The sequence below is a fragment of the Crinia signifera genome, chromosome 6 (genome assembly GCF_055691185.1).
Source record: "Crinia signifera chromosome 6, ASM5569118v1, whole genome shotgun sequence".
Lineage (NCBI taxonomy): Eukaryota > Metazoa > Chordata > Amphibia > Anura > Myobatrachidae > Crinia > Crinia signifera.
Genome location: NC_139222.1, coordinates 12,154,617 through 12,171,367, shown reverse-complemented (window position 1 = coordinate 12,171,367; position 16,751 = coordinate 12,154,617). Strand labels below are relative to the sequence as shown.

Sequence of the window (16,751 nt, the reverse complement as noted above, 5' to 3'; positions counted from 1 at the left end):
TGAGTGATACAACTCGTTGAATAGGATAAATAGAGCTCCAGCCAATCAGCTCACAACTGCCATTTTTCAAATACATGACAGTTAGGAACTGAAGTGACCCCTTATTGTTCTGGGTGACATTCTATGTTCTCTTAATGCATGGATAGGGGGAACCTTTGTTCCTCCAGCTGTTGTGGAACTACATATCCCAGAATGCGTTGCTACAGTTTTAGCATGGCCAAATAGCAAAACTGTAGCAGTGCATGCTGGGATGTGTAGTTCAGCTGGAGGGCCAAAGGTTCCCCATCCCTGTCTTAATGTTTGTATCAGGGCTCTCCAGGTGTATATGATTGGGGGGCTGGAGGTTGTTCATTTACATTTTCCCAGTAGATGCTAATGTCTGCAACCGCCGAGTGTGGGAGGGGTCAGGGAAGCTGGGGGGCCCGGGAGGTCCCTTCTAGAGCAGCGAGTTATTTTGTTTCTGTGCAGGGTAAATATTGGCTGCTTTATTCCTCAGGGCCCACATCCATTGGTGCGATTTGGGCTCTTATCATCCGATCTCCAGGCATCAGGCTTGGACGTGTTTGCAATATGGACGTGCTCTACAGGGATTAAATATTGTCCTTACGCTACACTGACCTAATCCCAATCAGCATAGAGTAACCAACACTGGGGCACACATCTCAACCAGCGAGGGTGGTATTGCCCCTAGCAACCAATACGTTTCTGCTATTGCTCCTGTGCAGTTTAAAACAAACATTTGATTGGTTGCAACTGTAATTTGCTAGGTATTATTTCCATAAATGCCTACCATGGTGTAGTCCACATTGTTATGGCCTTTAATGGTATATTTTGCAGTAATCATGACCAAAATCAAGAACAAATCTCACTCCATCAAGTTTCCTAATGATAATTACTGGTTGGCCGATAGCTGCAGGCACTGTATACAAACATAATCATAAGGACAAGGTTGGGGGCAAACTTAGGACAAAGGTCCAACCATCGATCAATAAAGTTTATGCAGAAAGCATACACAGGCGTATCAATCGTTCATCCCAATAGGCCTGGCCTGCAGAGCTTATTTGAATATACCCGCCCACTTGTGATGTCATGCTCAAAGGATTGGCACAGTGTTTGAGGACACACCTGTAGGCTACTTAACGACTTACACCCCAGCGTTTTCGAAGTTCGTCTACGGCACATCTGTCACTTCAATGTGTAACCAGTTTGTATGAAGAGTATAATCCGTGGTAGTTCCAGAGGAGAGGCTGCAGCACAGTTCAAAATTCAAATAAGGGAGCCACGCCCACTGCCACCATCAGTCCAAACTGACTCACTGGCAGTTGGTGTTGCTCCCCGATTTGAATTTTGAATTGTGCTGTAGCCCCTTCCCTGGATCGGCCACTGGGTATAATACATTCTGTGGCTCGTCACCAAAAAGGGTTCTACCTGTGGGTGTGTAAGTGTCTATACAAGGTGCTCTTCTGCCTAAAACATCTGCCGCATGCAGTGCAGGTAAACGGTTTCTCTCCAGTGTGAATTCTCTGGTGCTGGGCCAGGGTGGTTTTGATAGTAAAAGTTTTGTCACACTCCGAGCAGGAAAACTGTTTCTTCCCCGTATGGCCCATCAGATGCCTGGCCAGGCCCGAGTTATTGGTGAAGCACTTTCGGCATTTGGTGCCTAACCAGGTCTGAGTTGGTGGTGAAACATTTCTCACACTCGCTGCAGGTATACGGCCTCGTCCTGCTGTGGAATTTCTGGTGTCTGAAAAGCCGCGACTTCAGGAACAAAGATTTGCCACACTCGTGATAATGGAACGGCTTGTCTTCTGCATGATACCGGAGGTGGGTGTTGAGATTTGGCAGACTGGAGAAATGTTTTCCGCTGCCGGTGCACACATGCAGCTTCTCTCCTGCGTGCTTCCTCTGATGTCTCTCAAGCTTGGACTTCACCACAAAACGGTTTCCGCATTCATCGCAGCTGAATGGCTGGTGTGGTATTTTTTGTGAGCAGTAAGATTTGATTTACAAGTGAAACTCCGGCCACATTTGTGGCAAGCGAACGGCTTCTCACCAGTGTGGATCCTTCCATGTGTAACTAGGTTGACTAGAACTTTTCACACTCACTGCAAGGATAACGTCCGCCTCCTTCATGACTTTTTCTATGGTCACAAGATTGGACTTGAAAGGATCCCCCGTACTGGATGAGTAATTTGCATGGGAAAGATCGGGGAGCATACAAAGGTCAGTATCTGAGGGACTTCCTTCTCCACATGAGTTAGATTCATCCTTAATTTTAACATGAATACCGTCTAACGGTATAGAGTCTGTGGGTGTACAGCTGTCAATGTCTGTGAGATCATCTTCAGATGGTTCCTCCTTAATATGAGTAGATGTATACTGTGTATGACCTGTGGGTGTATACATGTCAGTGTCTGTGAGGTCTCCTCCATCACATGAGGCTGGTTCCTCCTTAATATGAGATGTATACTGTGTATGACCTGTGGGTGTATACATGTCAGTGTCTGTGAGGTCTCCTCCATCACATGAGGCCGGTTCCTCCTTAGCATGAGTAGATGTATACTGTGTATGACCTGTGGGTGTATACATGTCAGTGTCTGTGCGGTCTCCTCCATCACATGAGGCCGATTCCTCCTTAATATGAGTAGCCGTATACTGTGTATGACCTGTGGATGTATATATGTCAGTGTCTGTGAGGTCTCCTCCATCACATGAGACTGGTTCCTCCTTAATATGAGTAGATGTATCCTGTGTATGACCTGTGGGTGTATACATGTCAGTGTCGGTGAGGTCTCCTTCATCACATGAGGCCGGTTCCTCCTTAGCATGAGTAGATGTATACTGTGTATGACCTGTGGGTGTATACATGTCAGTGTCTGTGAGGTCTTGTCCATCACATGAGGCCGGTTCCTCCTTAGCATAAGTAGATGTATACTGTGTATGACCTGTGGGTGTATACATGTCAGTGTCTGTGAGGTCTTCTCCATCACATGAGGCCGGTTCCTCCTTAGCATGAGTAGATGTATACTGTGTATGACCTGTGGGTGTAGACATGTCAGTGTCTGTGAGGTCTTCAAACCTTTGTAAAGATGGCTAAATGAGATTGCGGTTGCAGTGGACCCTATAAGGGAAAACATAGGTTTGTATTACCCTCTCTCTTTTAGGTGTCCTATACTCCTTCAAAGGCATCAGGGTGGTGCCCGATGGAGCTTCTCAATAAGCTATGAAGGTTGACTATCATTAGCTTTGCTAAGAGAGCGCACCACTTGACCAGAACACCTCTATATATTGAGTTATCTGGGTATTAAGGATGTGTTGACAACTCATGTTCGAGTAAAAGAATTGTTGCTGAATAGATAAAAAATTGGAGGTCACAATTTGAGGAGGAACCTTTACTTTCTCTTCAGAAGGCCTCATAACAGTGAAGAGGAGCTCTGTGCTGACCACTTAACGTGCCATCTTTGGTCCTATAGTAACTTGGGTCTTTGACCAAATAGATTACAAGAATGAGATGCCTCCATCAATAGGTGAGGCCATAGCGAATATTGAAGGTGGTGTTTTAAATTTTGGAGATGGTCGACCGGTGGTCATTGTGGTGCCAACCTGGTAAAGTCCAAGGGTGTAGCTGCAGTATGAAAGGGTAAGTCCCAGGTCTGACCATTATTGGAACCGTGTTCCAAATCTGGTGGCAGACTTGGTGTTGGTGCAAAGGGTTATCCGTTTGCATTACAGTTTTGTGACGCTGAAAGCGGAGTAGGATTCCAACCATTAGGAACCGGTTGACCTCTGCCAGAGAAAATGGACCTTACTCTGGTCTGTTTGCGCGCATGCAGATTCGCATGTGAGCACGATATTTTTGCAATGCGTATTGGCATTTCTGCGGGTTGTAGGCTGCGAATGGATGTTTATCTAAAACATCCATTCGCAGCCGGTTCATGCGAACATGCGCAGTGAATGGGTGCTGGCCATTCCACCATTCGCAAGGCAGGGTTGACCCAAGTCAGATTTACACAGCTTGTGGTAAAGATAAACATCCTAGCTGCACCAGCGCACATTTGAATTTTTGAAGCTGAATGATCTTGTTGGTGAGGTCAAGGATCTTCTGGTCATCGTGTCTCTCGTTTATTTGGGTCCTGCCCAGTCTTCAGTTTTCACCATTGCATCATCCTAAATCACAGATAAACTAATCAAAACATGACTCAAAAACCAACAGAAAAAAACAACATTAGGTCAAACAAATAAAAAATTACTAATATTTATTTATTTATAGGTTTTTATATAGCACAGCAGATTCCGTTACAGCGTCTTATATAGCGCAGCAGATTCCGTTACAGCGTCTTATATAGCGCAGCAGATTCCGTTACAGCGTCTTATATAGGGCAGCAGATTCCTCTACAGCGTCTTATATAGCGCAGCAGATTCCGTTACAGCATCTTATATAGCGCAGGAGATTCCGCTACAGCGTCTTATATAGCGCAGCAGATTCCGTTACACCGTCTTATATAGTGCAGCAGATTCCGTTACAGTGTCTTATGTAGTGCAGCAGATTCCATTACAGTGTCTTATATAGCGCAGCAGATTCCGTTACAGCGTCTTATATAGCGCAGCAGATTCCGTTACAGTGTCTTATATAGCGCAGCAGATTCCGTTACAGCATCTTATATAGCGCAGGAGATTCCGCTACAGCGTCTTATATAGCGCAGCAGATTCTGTTACAGCGTCTTATATAGTGCAGCAGATTCCGTTACAGTGTATTATATAGTGCGGCAGATTCCGTTACAGTGTCTTATATAGCGCAGCAGATTCTGTTACAGTGTCTTATATAGCACAGCAGATTCCCTTACAGCGTCTTATATAGAGCAGCAGATTCCGTTACAGTGTCTTATATAATGCAGCAGATTCCGTTACAGCGTCTTATGTAGCGCAGCAGATTCTGTTACAGCGTCTTCTATAGTGCAGCAGATTCCCTTACAGCGTCTTATATAGAGCAGCAGATTCCGTTACAGTGTCTTATATAGCGCAGCAGATTCCATTACAGTGTCTTATATAGCGCAGCAGATTCCGTTACAGCGTCTTATATAGCGCGGCAGATTTCGTTACAGCGTCTTATATAGAGCGGCAGATTCCGTTACAGTGTCTTATATAGCGCGGCAGATTCTGTTACAGTCTTATATAGCGCAGCAGATTCCGTTACAGTTTCTTATATAGCGCAGCATATTCTGTTACAGCGTCTTATATAGCGCAGCAGATTCCGTTACAGCGTCTTATATAGCGCGGCAGATTCCGTTACAGCGTCTTATACAGCGCGGCAGATTCCGTTACAGCGTCTTATACAGCGCGGCAGATTTCGTTACAGCGTCTTATACAGCGCGGCAGATTCCGTTACAGCGTCTTATACAGCGCGGCAGATTCCGATACAGCGTCTTATATAGCGCGTCTTATATAGCGCAGCAGATTCCGTTACAGCGTCTTATACAGCGCGGCAGATTCCGTTACAGCGTCTTATACAGCGCGGCAGATTCCGTTACAGCGTCTTATACAGCGCGGCAGATTCCGTTACAGCGTCTTATACAGCGCGGCAGATTCCGTTACAGCGTCTTATACAGCGCGGCAGATTCCGTTACAGCGTCTTATATAGCGCGGCAGATTCCGTTACAGCGTCTTATATAGCGCGGCAGATTCCGTTACAGCGTCTTATATAGCGCGGCAGATTCCGTTACAGCGTCTTATATAGCGCGGCAGATTCCGTTACAGCGTCTTATATAGCGCGGCAGATTCCGTTACAGCGTCTTATATAGCGCAGCAGATTCCGTTACAGCGTCTTATATAGCGCAGCAGATTCCGTTACAGCGTCTTATATAGCGCAGCAGATTCCGTTACAGCGTCTTATATAGCGCAGCAGATTCCGTTACAGCGTCTTATATAGCGCAGCAGATTCCGTTACAGCGTCTTATATAGCGCAGCAGATTCCGTTACAGCGTCTTATATAGCGCAGCAGATTCCGTTACAGCGTCTTATATAGCGCAGCAGATTCCGTTACAGCGTCTTATATAGCGCAGCAGATTCCGTTACAGCGTCTTATATAGCGCAGCAGATTCCGTTACAGCGTCTTATATAGCGCAGCAGATTCCGTTACAGCGTCTTATATAGCGCAGCAGATTCCGTTACAGCGTCTTATATAGCGCAGCAGATTCCGTTACAGCGTCTTATATAGCGCAGCAGATTCCGTTACAGCGTCTTATATAGCGCAGCAGATTCCGTTACAGCGTCTTATATAACGCAGCAGATTCCGTTACAGCGTCTTATATAGAGCAGCAGATTCCGTTACAGCGTCTTATATAGCGCAGCAGATTCCGTTACAGCGTCTTATATAGCGCAGCAGATTCCGTTACAGCGTCTTATATAGCGCAGCAGATTCCGTTACAGCGTCTTATATAGCGCAGCAGATTCCGTTACAGCGTCTTATATAGCGCAGCAGATTCCGTTACAGCGTCTTATATAGCGCAGCAGATTCCGTTACAGCGTCTTATATAGCGCAGCAGATTCCGTTACAGCGTCTTATATAGCGCAGCAGATTCCGTTACAGCGTCTTATATAGCGCAGCAGATTCCGTTACAGCGTCTTATATAGCGCAGCAGATTCCGTTACAGCGTCTTATATAGCGCAGCAGATTCCGTTACAGCGTCTTATATAGCGCAGCAGATTCCGTTACAGCGTCTTATATAGCGCAGCAGATTCCGTTACAGCGTCTTATATAGCGCAGCAGATTCCGTTACAGCGTCTTATATAGCGCAGCAGATTCCGTTACAGCGTCTTATATAGCGCAGCAGATTCCGTTACAGCGTCTTATATAACGCAGCAGATTCCGTTACAGCGTCTTATATAGAGCAGCAGATTCCGTTACAGCGTCTTATATAGCGCAGCAGATTCCGTTACAGCGTCTTATATAGCGCAGCAGATTCCGTTACAGCGTCTTATATAGCGCAGCAGATTCCGTTACAGCGTCTTATATAGCGCAGCAGATTCCGTTACAGCGTCTTATATAGCGCAGCAGATTCCGTTACAGCGTCTTATATAGCGCAGCAGATTCCGTTACAGCGTCTTATATAGCGCAGCAGATTCCGTTACAGCGTCTTATATAGCGCAGCAGATTCCGTTACAGCGTCTTATATAGCGCAGCAGATTCCGTTACAGCGTCTTATATAGCGCAGCAGATTCCGTTACAGCGTCTTATATAGCGCAGCAGATTCCGTTACAGCGTCTTATATAGCGCAGCAGATTCCGTCACAGCGTCTTATATAGCGCAGCAGATTCCGTCACAGCGTCTTATATAGCGCAGCAGATTCCGTTACAGTGTCTTATATAGCGCAGCAGATTCCGTTACAGTGTCTTATATAGCGCAGCAGATTCCGTTACAACGTCTTATATAGCGCAGCAGATTCCGTTACAGTGTCTTATATAGCGCAGCAGATTCCGTTACAGTGTCTTATATAGCGCAGCAGATTCCGTTACAGTGTCTTATATAGCGCAGCAGATTCTGTAACAGCGTCTTATATAGCGCAGCAGATTCCGTTACAGCGTCTTATATAGCGCAGCAGATTCCGTTACAGTGTCTTATATAGCGCAGCAGATCCCGTTACAGTGTCTTATATAGCGCAGCAGATTCCGTTACAACGTCTTATATAGCGCAGCAGATTCCGTTACAGTGTCTTATATAGCGCAGCAGATTCCGTTACAGTGTCTTATATAGCTCAGCAGATTCCGTTACAGTGTCTTATATAGCTCAGCAGATTCCGTTGCGCAGTACAATTGCAGACAGAGATAAAACAAACTGGGTAACGACAGGTGGACTTGGAGGTAGGAGGGCCGTGCTGCGAGCTTACAACCTATAGGGACAATATAACAAATATAACAAGGATGGCGGATGAGCCAGTAGCACATTTTCAAAAGTCCGCTACGAACGAAAACGTATGTAACTGCGCACGCCTCTGAGTCAGGCCCAACATGTGACCAGCATGCCAGCCTTAGCTGCTTCTCCAAATGCTGTCCCCCATCTCTACACCAGAGTGATGGGACCCAACCTCTCTACTTTACCTCTCACACTCAGCAGACACAAACTCATAGGTGTGGTGAAGCCTGAGATACCCCAGAGGGTGCACAGGGTATAATAAGGGGCAGCAATCAAATGGTCACTGTCTCTACTCCCTTATTCACTGCAGTGCTGCTGTCTGTGACCCCGCCCCTCGCCCCACCCAGCGCCTGATGTCAAAGATCTTAGTAAACCATTACTGGCTCTGACACCAAACTACAACTCCCGGCAGCGACTGCAGCCTCTGTGAAACGCAAAACCCGGAAACGCCGTGGACCGCAAAACCCGGAAGTGGATGGGCCGCAGCAGCAGCAGCAGCTGCTTATTTAATTTTCCGGCTCCTGAATGTTGTGCAGGCAGCAGCTCCAGGTGAGTGGCGGCGGCGGCTTCTTCTACCCCAGCGGCAGCTTAGCGTCACATGACCAGCAGGCAGAGTCACATGACCCTGTGTGGGGAGCTGTATATGTGTATACCCTGACTCCCCTTATTATATGTGCCCCAGTGTGGGGAGCTATGTACCTGTGCACACTGACTCCCCTTAATATGTGGGGGTCTAATCAGGGATTGGGAACATACGATTTATAATATCTTTCCAAAAAAAGTATATCCAGGTCACATACCTCCCAACATGACCCTCTCCAGGAGGGACACAATGCTCTGCTCCTGGACTTTCCTCATAATGTATGATTGCCATCACCTGTGTTGAACAGGTAAATTGATAAGAAAGGTGTTATAGCACAGGTGATGGCAATCATACGTTACCAGGGAAGTGCAGGAGCAGAGCATTGTGTCCCTCCTGGAGAGGGTCATGGTGGGAGGTCTGAGGTCACTTACACATTACTCATTATTCACTGTCATATGCTGTCATATTAAAGGATGATCTTTATGCAACTCTCCTTTATTTCCAGGGGGCCGAGGAAGGAAGTCTACTAGAGGTTGTGTGACAACAAGATACACTAAGATGGACGTTTGGACTATGACACAGAGAATGGACAAGGAAAGAAGACATGTGACAGAGAGGATATTAAATATCACCCTAGAGATCATCTGCCTGCTGACCGGGGAGGTGAGGTCACAGTGACATCACTCTTATCTCTATTACTGACACAGGGACCTGACTGGGGAGGTGAGGGGGTCTGGGAGCGTCACAGTGACATCACTCTTATCTCTATTACTGACACATGGACCTGACTGGGGAGGTGAGGGGGTCTGGGAGCGTCACAGTGACATCACTCTTATCTCTATTACTGACACAGGGACCTGACCGGGGAGGTGAGGGGGTCTGGGAGCGTCACAGTGACATCACTCTTATCTCTATTACTGACACAGGGACCTGACTGGGGAGGTGAGGGGGTCTAGGAGCGTCACAGTGACATCACTCTTATCTCTATTACTGACACAGGGACCTGACCGGGGAGGTGAGAGGGTCTGGGAGCATCACGGTGACATCACTCTTATCTCTATCACTGACACAGGGACCTGACCGGGGAGGTGAGGGGGTCTGGGAGCGTCACGGTGACATCACTCTTATCTCTATTACTGACACAGGGACCTGACCGGGGAGGTGAGGGGGTCTGGGAACATCACAGTGACATCACTCTTATCTCTATTACTGACACAGGGACCTGACTGGGGAGGTGAGGGGGTCTGGGAGCGTCACAGTGACATCACTCTTATCTCTATTACTGACACAGGGACCTGACTGGGGAGGTGAGGGGGTCTGGGAGCGTCACAGTGACATCACTCTTATCTGTATTACTGACACAGGGACCTGACCGGGAAGGTGAGGGGATCTGGGAGCATCACTGTGACATCACACTTATCTCTATTACTGACACAGGGACCTGACTGGGGAGGTGAGGGGGTCTGGGAGCGTCACAGTGACATCACTCTTATCTGTATTACTGACACAGGGACCTGACCGGGAAGGTGAGGGGATCTGGGAGCATCACTGTGACATCACTCTTATCTCTATTACTGACACAGGGACCTGACTGGGGAGGTGAGGGGGTCTGGGAGCGTCACAGTGACATCACTCTTATCTCTATTACTGACACAGGGACCGGACCGGGGAGGTGAGGGGGTCTGGGAGCGTCACAGTGACATCACTCTTATCTCTATTACTGACACAGGGACCTGACTGGGGAGGTGAGGGGGTCTGGGAGCGTCACAGTGACATCACTCTTATCTGTATTACTGACACAGGGACCTGACCGGGAAGGTGAGGGGATCTGGGAGCATCACTGTGACATCACACTTATCTCTATTACTGACACAGGGACCTGACTGGGGAGGTGAGGGGGTCTGGGAGCGTCACAGTGACATCACTCTTATCTGTATTACTGACACAGGGACCTGACCGGGAAGGTGAGGGGATCTGGGAGCATCACTGTGACATCACTCTTATCTCTATTACTGACACAGGGACCTGACTGGGGAGGTGAGGGGGTCTGGGAGCGTCACAGTGACATCACTCTTATCTCTATTACTGACACAGGGACCGGACCGGGGAGGTGAGGGGGTCTGGGAGCGTCACAGTGACATCACTCTTATCTCTATTACTGACACAGGGACCTGACTGGGGAGGTGAGGGGGTCTGGGAGCATCACAGTGACATCACTCTTATCTCTATTACTGACACAGGGACCTGACTGGGGAGGTGAGGGAGTCTGGGAGCGTCACAGTGACATCACTCTTATCTCTATTACTGACACAGGGACCTGACTTACTCACTCTGAGCATAATGGACGTAGTGTTTGCCTACTATTCAAGTTCTACAGATCAAAAGTTTTAATTATCCTGAAGTTATTAGATATAAATGGCAAACAAATGCATGCGTTTATGTCATACGTCAGGGCCCAGACATACAAATGATTGGGCAAGCATTAGTATATGGCTTAGCACAACCTACATTTACTTATTCCTTTTTTGCTTTGTGTCTCTAAGGATGTAACACAGTAGAGGCTTTGTAGTGATAAGTTAACCAATCATAGTTGTTTTTTTACAGGTCCGTTGCATCTAAAAAAAAATTTTTTTATAATAATAGGTTCAAAGTCAAAAATACTATACAAGAAAATAAGGGAATATCCTCTATAAGTCTAACAAGCAGACTTCTATCATAACCCCATTATGTCTCCGTGAATAAGCCAAGGCATTGGGAATATATTTGTAGCTTGTGTTCAGGGGGAACAGGTTAGAGAGTACGGTTTCAGGAGTGCAATGGAGAATTATGTGAAGACAATAATACACAAACTACAACATATAATAATGGAGTACATATTTAATGTACTTAGCTGCAGACGTTGAATCGCTGTAGTTTAGACCAAGTTCAGCAATTCTTCGTCTTGCTCCGGCAGTCACCGAATCTTCGGCGAGAAAACTTAGCTACAAAGCTCAAAAGTTAATAAAAACTGACAAAGACTCCAGCTCCCTGGGCAACGCCCTGCTCTTGTATGTACACCCTAGCTGCTGTAGGCAAAGTATAGGACCTTTATTCTAATGTGTACTGCTTCTATATATTATCATTGCCTGGGAAGGCTTACTGTTTATCTTGTTCAGTAGCGATGTTTACTAAAATACCTGCCTTTACATAGGACTGCATAGTGGTGAAGAAGGAGTCTGGTGAGAACGTCACAGTCAACAGCAGGACCCAGAGCCCCATCACGGTGACTCCACCTCACTCGCTGATACATGAGAGAGAAGATGACCAGAAGATCCTGGAACTCACCAACAAGATCATCCAGCTGCTGACGGGAGAGGTGACTGCTGGGAATGGGACGTTATACAGTAACACCGGAGGATGTGACTGGAGAGGTGCCTGCTGGGAATGGGACGTTATACAGTAACACCAGGGGATGTGACCGGAGAGGTGACTGCTGGGAATGGGACGTTATACAGTAACACCGGGGGATGTGTACGGAGAGGTGACTTCCGGGAATGGGACGTTATACAGTAACACCGGGGGTTGTGACTGGAGAGGTGACTGCTGGGAATGGGACATTATACAGGAACACCGGGGGATGTGACCGGAGAGGTGACTGCTGGGAATGGGACGTTATACAGTAACACTGGGGGATGTGGCCGGAGAGGTGACTGCTGGGAATGGGACGTTATACAGTAACGCCAGGGGATGTGACCTGAGAGGTGACTGCTGGGAATGGGACGTTATACAGTAACATGGGGGGGGATGTGACCGGAGAGGTGACTGCTGGGAATGGGACGTTATACAGAAACACCGGGGGATGTGACCGGAGAGGTGACTGCTGGGAATGGGACTTTATACAGTAACACCGGGGGATGTGACCGGAAAGGTGATTGCTGGGAATGGGACTTTATACAGTAACACCGGGGGATGTGACCGGAGAGGTGACTGCTGGGAATGGGACGTTATACAGTAACACCGGGGGATGTGACCGGAGAGGTGACTGCTGGGAATGGGACGTTATACAGTAACACCGGGGGGATGTGACCGGAGAGGTGACTGCTGGGAATGGGACGTTATACAGTGACACCGGGAGATGTGACAGGAGAGGTGACTGCTAGGAATGGGACGTTATACCGTGACACCGGGAGATGTGACAGGAGAGGTGACTGCTAGGACGTTATACAGTGACACCGGGGGATGTGACCGGAGAGGTGACTGCTAGGAATGGGACGTTATACAGTGACACCGGGGGATGTGACCGGAGAGGTGACTGCTGGGAATGGGACGTTATACAGTAACACCGGGGGATGTGACCGGAGAGGTGACTGCTGGGAATGGGACGTTATACAGTAACACCGGGGGATGTGACAGGAGAGGTGACTGCTGGGAATGGGGCGTTATACAGTAACACCAGGGGATGTGACCGGAGAGGTGACTACTGGGAATACGACATTATACAGTAACACCGGGGGATGTGACCAGAAGAGAGGTGACTGCTGGGAATGGGACGTTATACAGTAACACCGGGGGATGTGACAGGAGAGGTGACTGCTGGGAATAGGACATTATACAGTAACACCGGGGGATGTGACCAGAAGAGAGGTGACTGCTGGGAATGGAACGTTATACAGTAACACCGGGGGATGTGACCGGAGAGGTGACTGCTGGGAATGGGACATTATACAGTAACACCGGAGAGGTGACTGCTGGGAAGGAGACGTTATGCAGTCTGTGTGATTGTGTGTGTGTGGCAGATTCCTCAAAATCTTTTAATTTTTTTTTTTTAAATTCATAGACATCTTTAGAAGGAATGCAGGATCTGTACACAAATGCTGTTGAGAGTCCCCAACCCCAGAGGCCTCTTGGTAAGATCCCATATAGTTATGTCATGCATTATATCAAGGTGGTTATTACCAGTTTCTTATACAGCGCACACATCTTCCTCAGCGCTGTACAGAGAATATTTGTCCCCTCACATCAGTCCCTGCCCCAGTGGAGCTGACAATCTCTGTTCCCTACCACATGTATTCTCATAAATATTCACGTGAGGGTTTATTTTTTCTGTATGTACCAATTAACCTACCAGTATATTTTTGGGTTGTGGGAGTGCCAAAAACGCCTCATCCCACACTGCCGTAGCCTAACTTGTTTAGAATGTGGGCATTTGACTTGGGAACGCTGGTTATTCCCTTGGGAACGCAGGCGGGTTGATGTCACATGATGTCAGCCGCCACTTTCCGGCAATCTGCGGCAGAGATAAAAGTCAGTTTAGCGAACAGCGCTGAGTGAGGCCTTTAGTGCAGAATTGCTGTTTAGTTTGTGAGCGATCATGGACTTATCCTGTAATTTAGTTTATGGGTGACCTGTCACTAGATTTTACTAATGAAGTCTAATTATTATGTCTTTATTTCCGACAGATTTACCCAAGGCCAGAAGCCCACAAGGGAAAACCCAGGCCTCTACTATTTCCTGCGGTTACCTCACAGAAGAGACCGGTGCGCTCAGAAACAAGAGGTCCAAGCTTCCCGCGGAGTGTGAGGAAGACATGACCATTTCTGTGAGAGTTGTCACAGAGGACGGAGGCCTGGCGCACAGCGGTGCGGAATGCACACCGTTTACCTCAGCTCACGGGAAAGAGGAATCCCGGTTGCGGCAAGACGGAAACTTCACAGACACCAAACCCCGTACAGATGCACAAACTACGTCTGATCCGCTTACGGAGGAATTGGTCTCTCTCAGTGAGACGCAGATTACGCCTGTTCCCGATATCGGAGAATCGGACTCGGGTGAAGAAGAAAACGTCGGCGACACTGACGCTTATGTGGCGACAGATCTTGGTGCTATTTACGTTAAGCAGGAACCAGTGTCCTATGAAGGGAGCCTCACACACTGCGCTAATTATGCGAGGTCACCGGGAGAATTTTTAGGCGCCTCACCGACCGGCGCGAGGGCGGAGCTGATCTTCAGCTGCACCGAGTGCGAGGAAAGCTTCAACAACAACATCGATCTGCTCAAGCACCAGAAGACGCACAAAGGGAAGATCTTGATTTGCTCCGAGTGCGGGAAATGTTTTCCCTACAAATCTCAGCTAATTTTCCACAAGCGAACCCACACCGGGGAGAAACCTTTCACCTGTTCCATCTGCGGCAAGAGCTTCACCACCAGCTCCGTCTTAATACGGCATCAGATCACTCACACGGGGGAGAAGCTCTTTTCCTGCCCCGAGTGCGAGAAATGTTTCGGGAGCAAGTCGGACCTGGCCATACACCGGCGGATACACACGGGGCTGAAGCCGTATTCCTGTTACTTCTGCGGGGCATGCTTCAACACGGGCTCCAGCCTGGCGAGGCACCGGCGGATCCACACCGGCGAGAAGCCATTTCCTTGCTCGCAGTGTGAGAAAAGTTTCGTCAGCAGCTCGGACCTCGTTAAGCACATGCGAGTGCACACGGGAGAGAGGCCGTTTCCCTGCTCGGAGTGTGGGAAGTGCTTCGCCTGTAAGTCAGGATTGGCCAAGCATCAGAGAACACACACCAGGCAAAAGCCGTACGTCTCCGCGGATGACGGGGTGACATTAAATGTTATGTCCGAACTAACAGAACATCGAAACACTCTTGAGAGTGAGGACTGAGGTCCTTGGTCAAATTATTATTTATTTATTTTTTAACCACAATTAACGTCCAAGAAATTTCAGAAAGGAGTGACTAGGTCTAAGGATTGGCTGCACATTAAGTGTCACGATTCAGAGGTGGACCCAGGCCGCATCTGGCTATTATAAACTCTGTTTTCTCTTCCAAACGGTCACAGCCGGCCAATCAGGGCTGCAGTTACATTGCAAGATTTGGGCACTGCCATTCCCTTACTCTTCTCTGTCCAAAAAGCATCATTCACTAATGATTGAATTGGGAACAGTGTCTTTGATTGGCTACCATCGGGATGCGAGACTTGAGGGTGTGCAAAAATTGAAAACATGCGCTGGTCGCTTGCATTCAACGCCACTGCGTCCACCACCAGAATCAGGCACGAAGTCCAATGTCGTGCTACACTCTCAGAGATCTCCGTGATTTCGCCAGACTTTTCTGTGATGAGCAATCGAACCAGCAACCAATGTAGCCAAGCCAGCCGGTCGTATTGCGGAGGTCCGCTCGGCTGATCTGGGGTGACCGGCCTATGTAGCATGCCACGATGGTGGGTCTTCCAGATAAAGGTGGTCTATAAAGCATGGGGAGGAGCAATACTCATGGTTATTTATGGCGTTCGAATGCACGTACCGATTGGATAAATTGGGCACCTACTGACACGCCCCTTTGTCACCATGCAATGACATCCTTCCAATCTGATTGGCAGTTTTTATCAATGAAGTCGCTGCTTTTATGATGATCTAATATTAAGGTGCTTGATTGGGTTTTTATTGGTGGGGAAGTTTTTGAACTTTGACTCTTTCATGACATTGGGTTCAGAGCCGTACAATAGGCAAAAGTCCTACTTGTATAATACAGGAGCCACTCCCCATTCACAGTTCTATATATATGTCCCTGAGTACAGATACTCACCATGGAAATATCGCACAACAGGTCACTGGAAAGTAGCAGATACTTATTTATACTACGTGTTACTGGGGCTCCCCATATGAGGAACGCATGCTCGGGGCCCGGTAAACTTTTATTCCTATTTATTTATTTTTTGTACTATACTGTAGGTTGATAGAAACTGGAACTTCCCCACATTATGAGTCTCTGAGGCTTGATGCCTTTCCCCTCAAGACTTCCAGAAAAGAATCCCGCTGGATCGTTGCACGCCATGCGTTAGCCATCTGTCTGCTCTGACTGTCTCGTCAGTGATTGGTTGAACGTTAGAATGTTTAGGAAGAAAGCTTCTATGGGCAATATCATGGTGGAGCTGACTTATTGCTGTGTGCTGGGTGTTGTGAGAAATCCAGCATCGCGCAGAACGCTCAGCATATCTCCCCGTGTGTAGGACCCTTTACATAAATATGGCTGTATTATATCTTTTATATACAGTGTTATGCAATTTTTTTGTTATACTTTTTTCTTGTGGAAGAATGTTTACATATTATAAAAAAAAAGTATTACACTACAACAAGAATGGCTTTGTCTGCTCATAACCGACCAAAAAAATCTCTGTGAGGGCTTATAGACGGCATTCTTTATCACTATGAGGATCTTAAGGTGAGGACGAGTTGGACAACACTAGGAGACCGGAAAAAATATTATTATG

At 47.6% G+C, this 16,751-nt stretch overlaps 1 protein-coding gene across 1 annotated transcript in view; it reads left to right on the top strand.

Moving 5' to 3' along the window:
* LOC146009513 (uncharacterized) overlaps positions 1–16,751 on the top strand; it is a 63,726-nt gene that overhangs the window by 29,507 nt on the left and 17,468 nt on the right. Inside the window, exons 6-11 of the mRNA XM_083149956.1 lie at positions 8,322–8,458; positions 8,998–9,155; positions 11,683–11,847; positions 13,309–13,378; positions 13,931–15,010; positions 15,715–15,720. Of these exons, the coding sequence (XP_083006082.1) occupies positions 8,322–8,458; positions 8,998–9,155; positions 11,683–11,847; positions 13,309–13,378; positions 13,931–15,010; positions 15,715–15,720 (1,616 nt within the window). The remainder of the gene's footprint in view (positions 1–8,321; positions 8,459–8,997; positions 9,156–11,682; positions 11,848–13,308; positions 13,379–13,930; positions 15,011–15,714; positions 15,721–16,751) is intronic.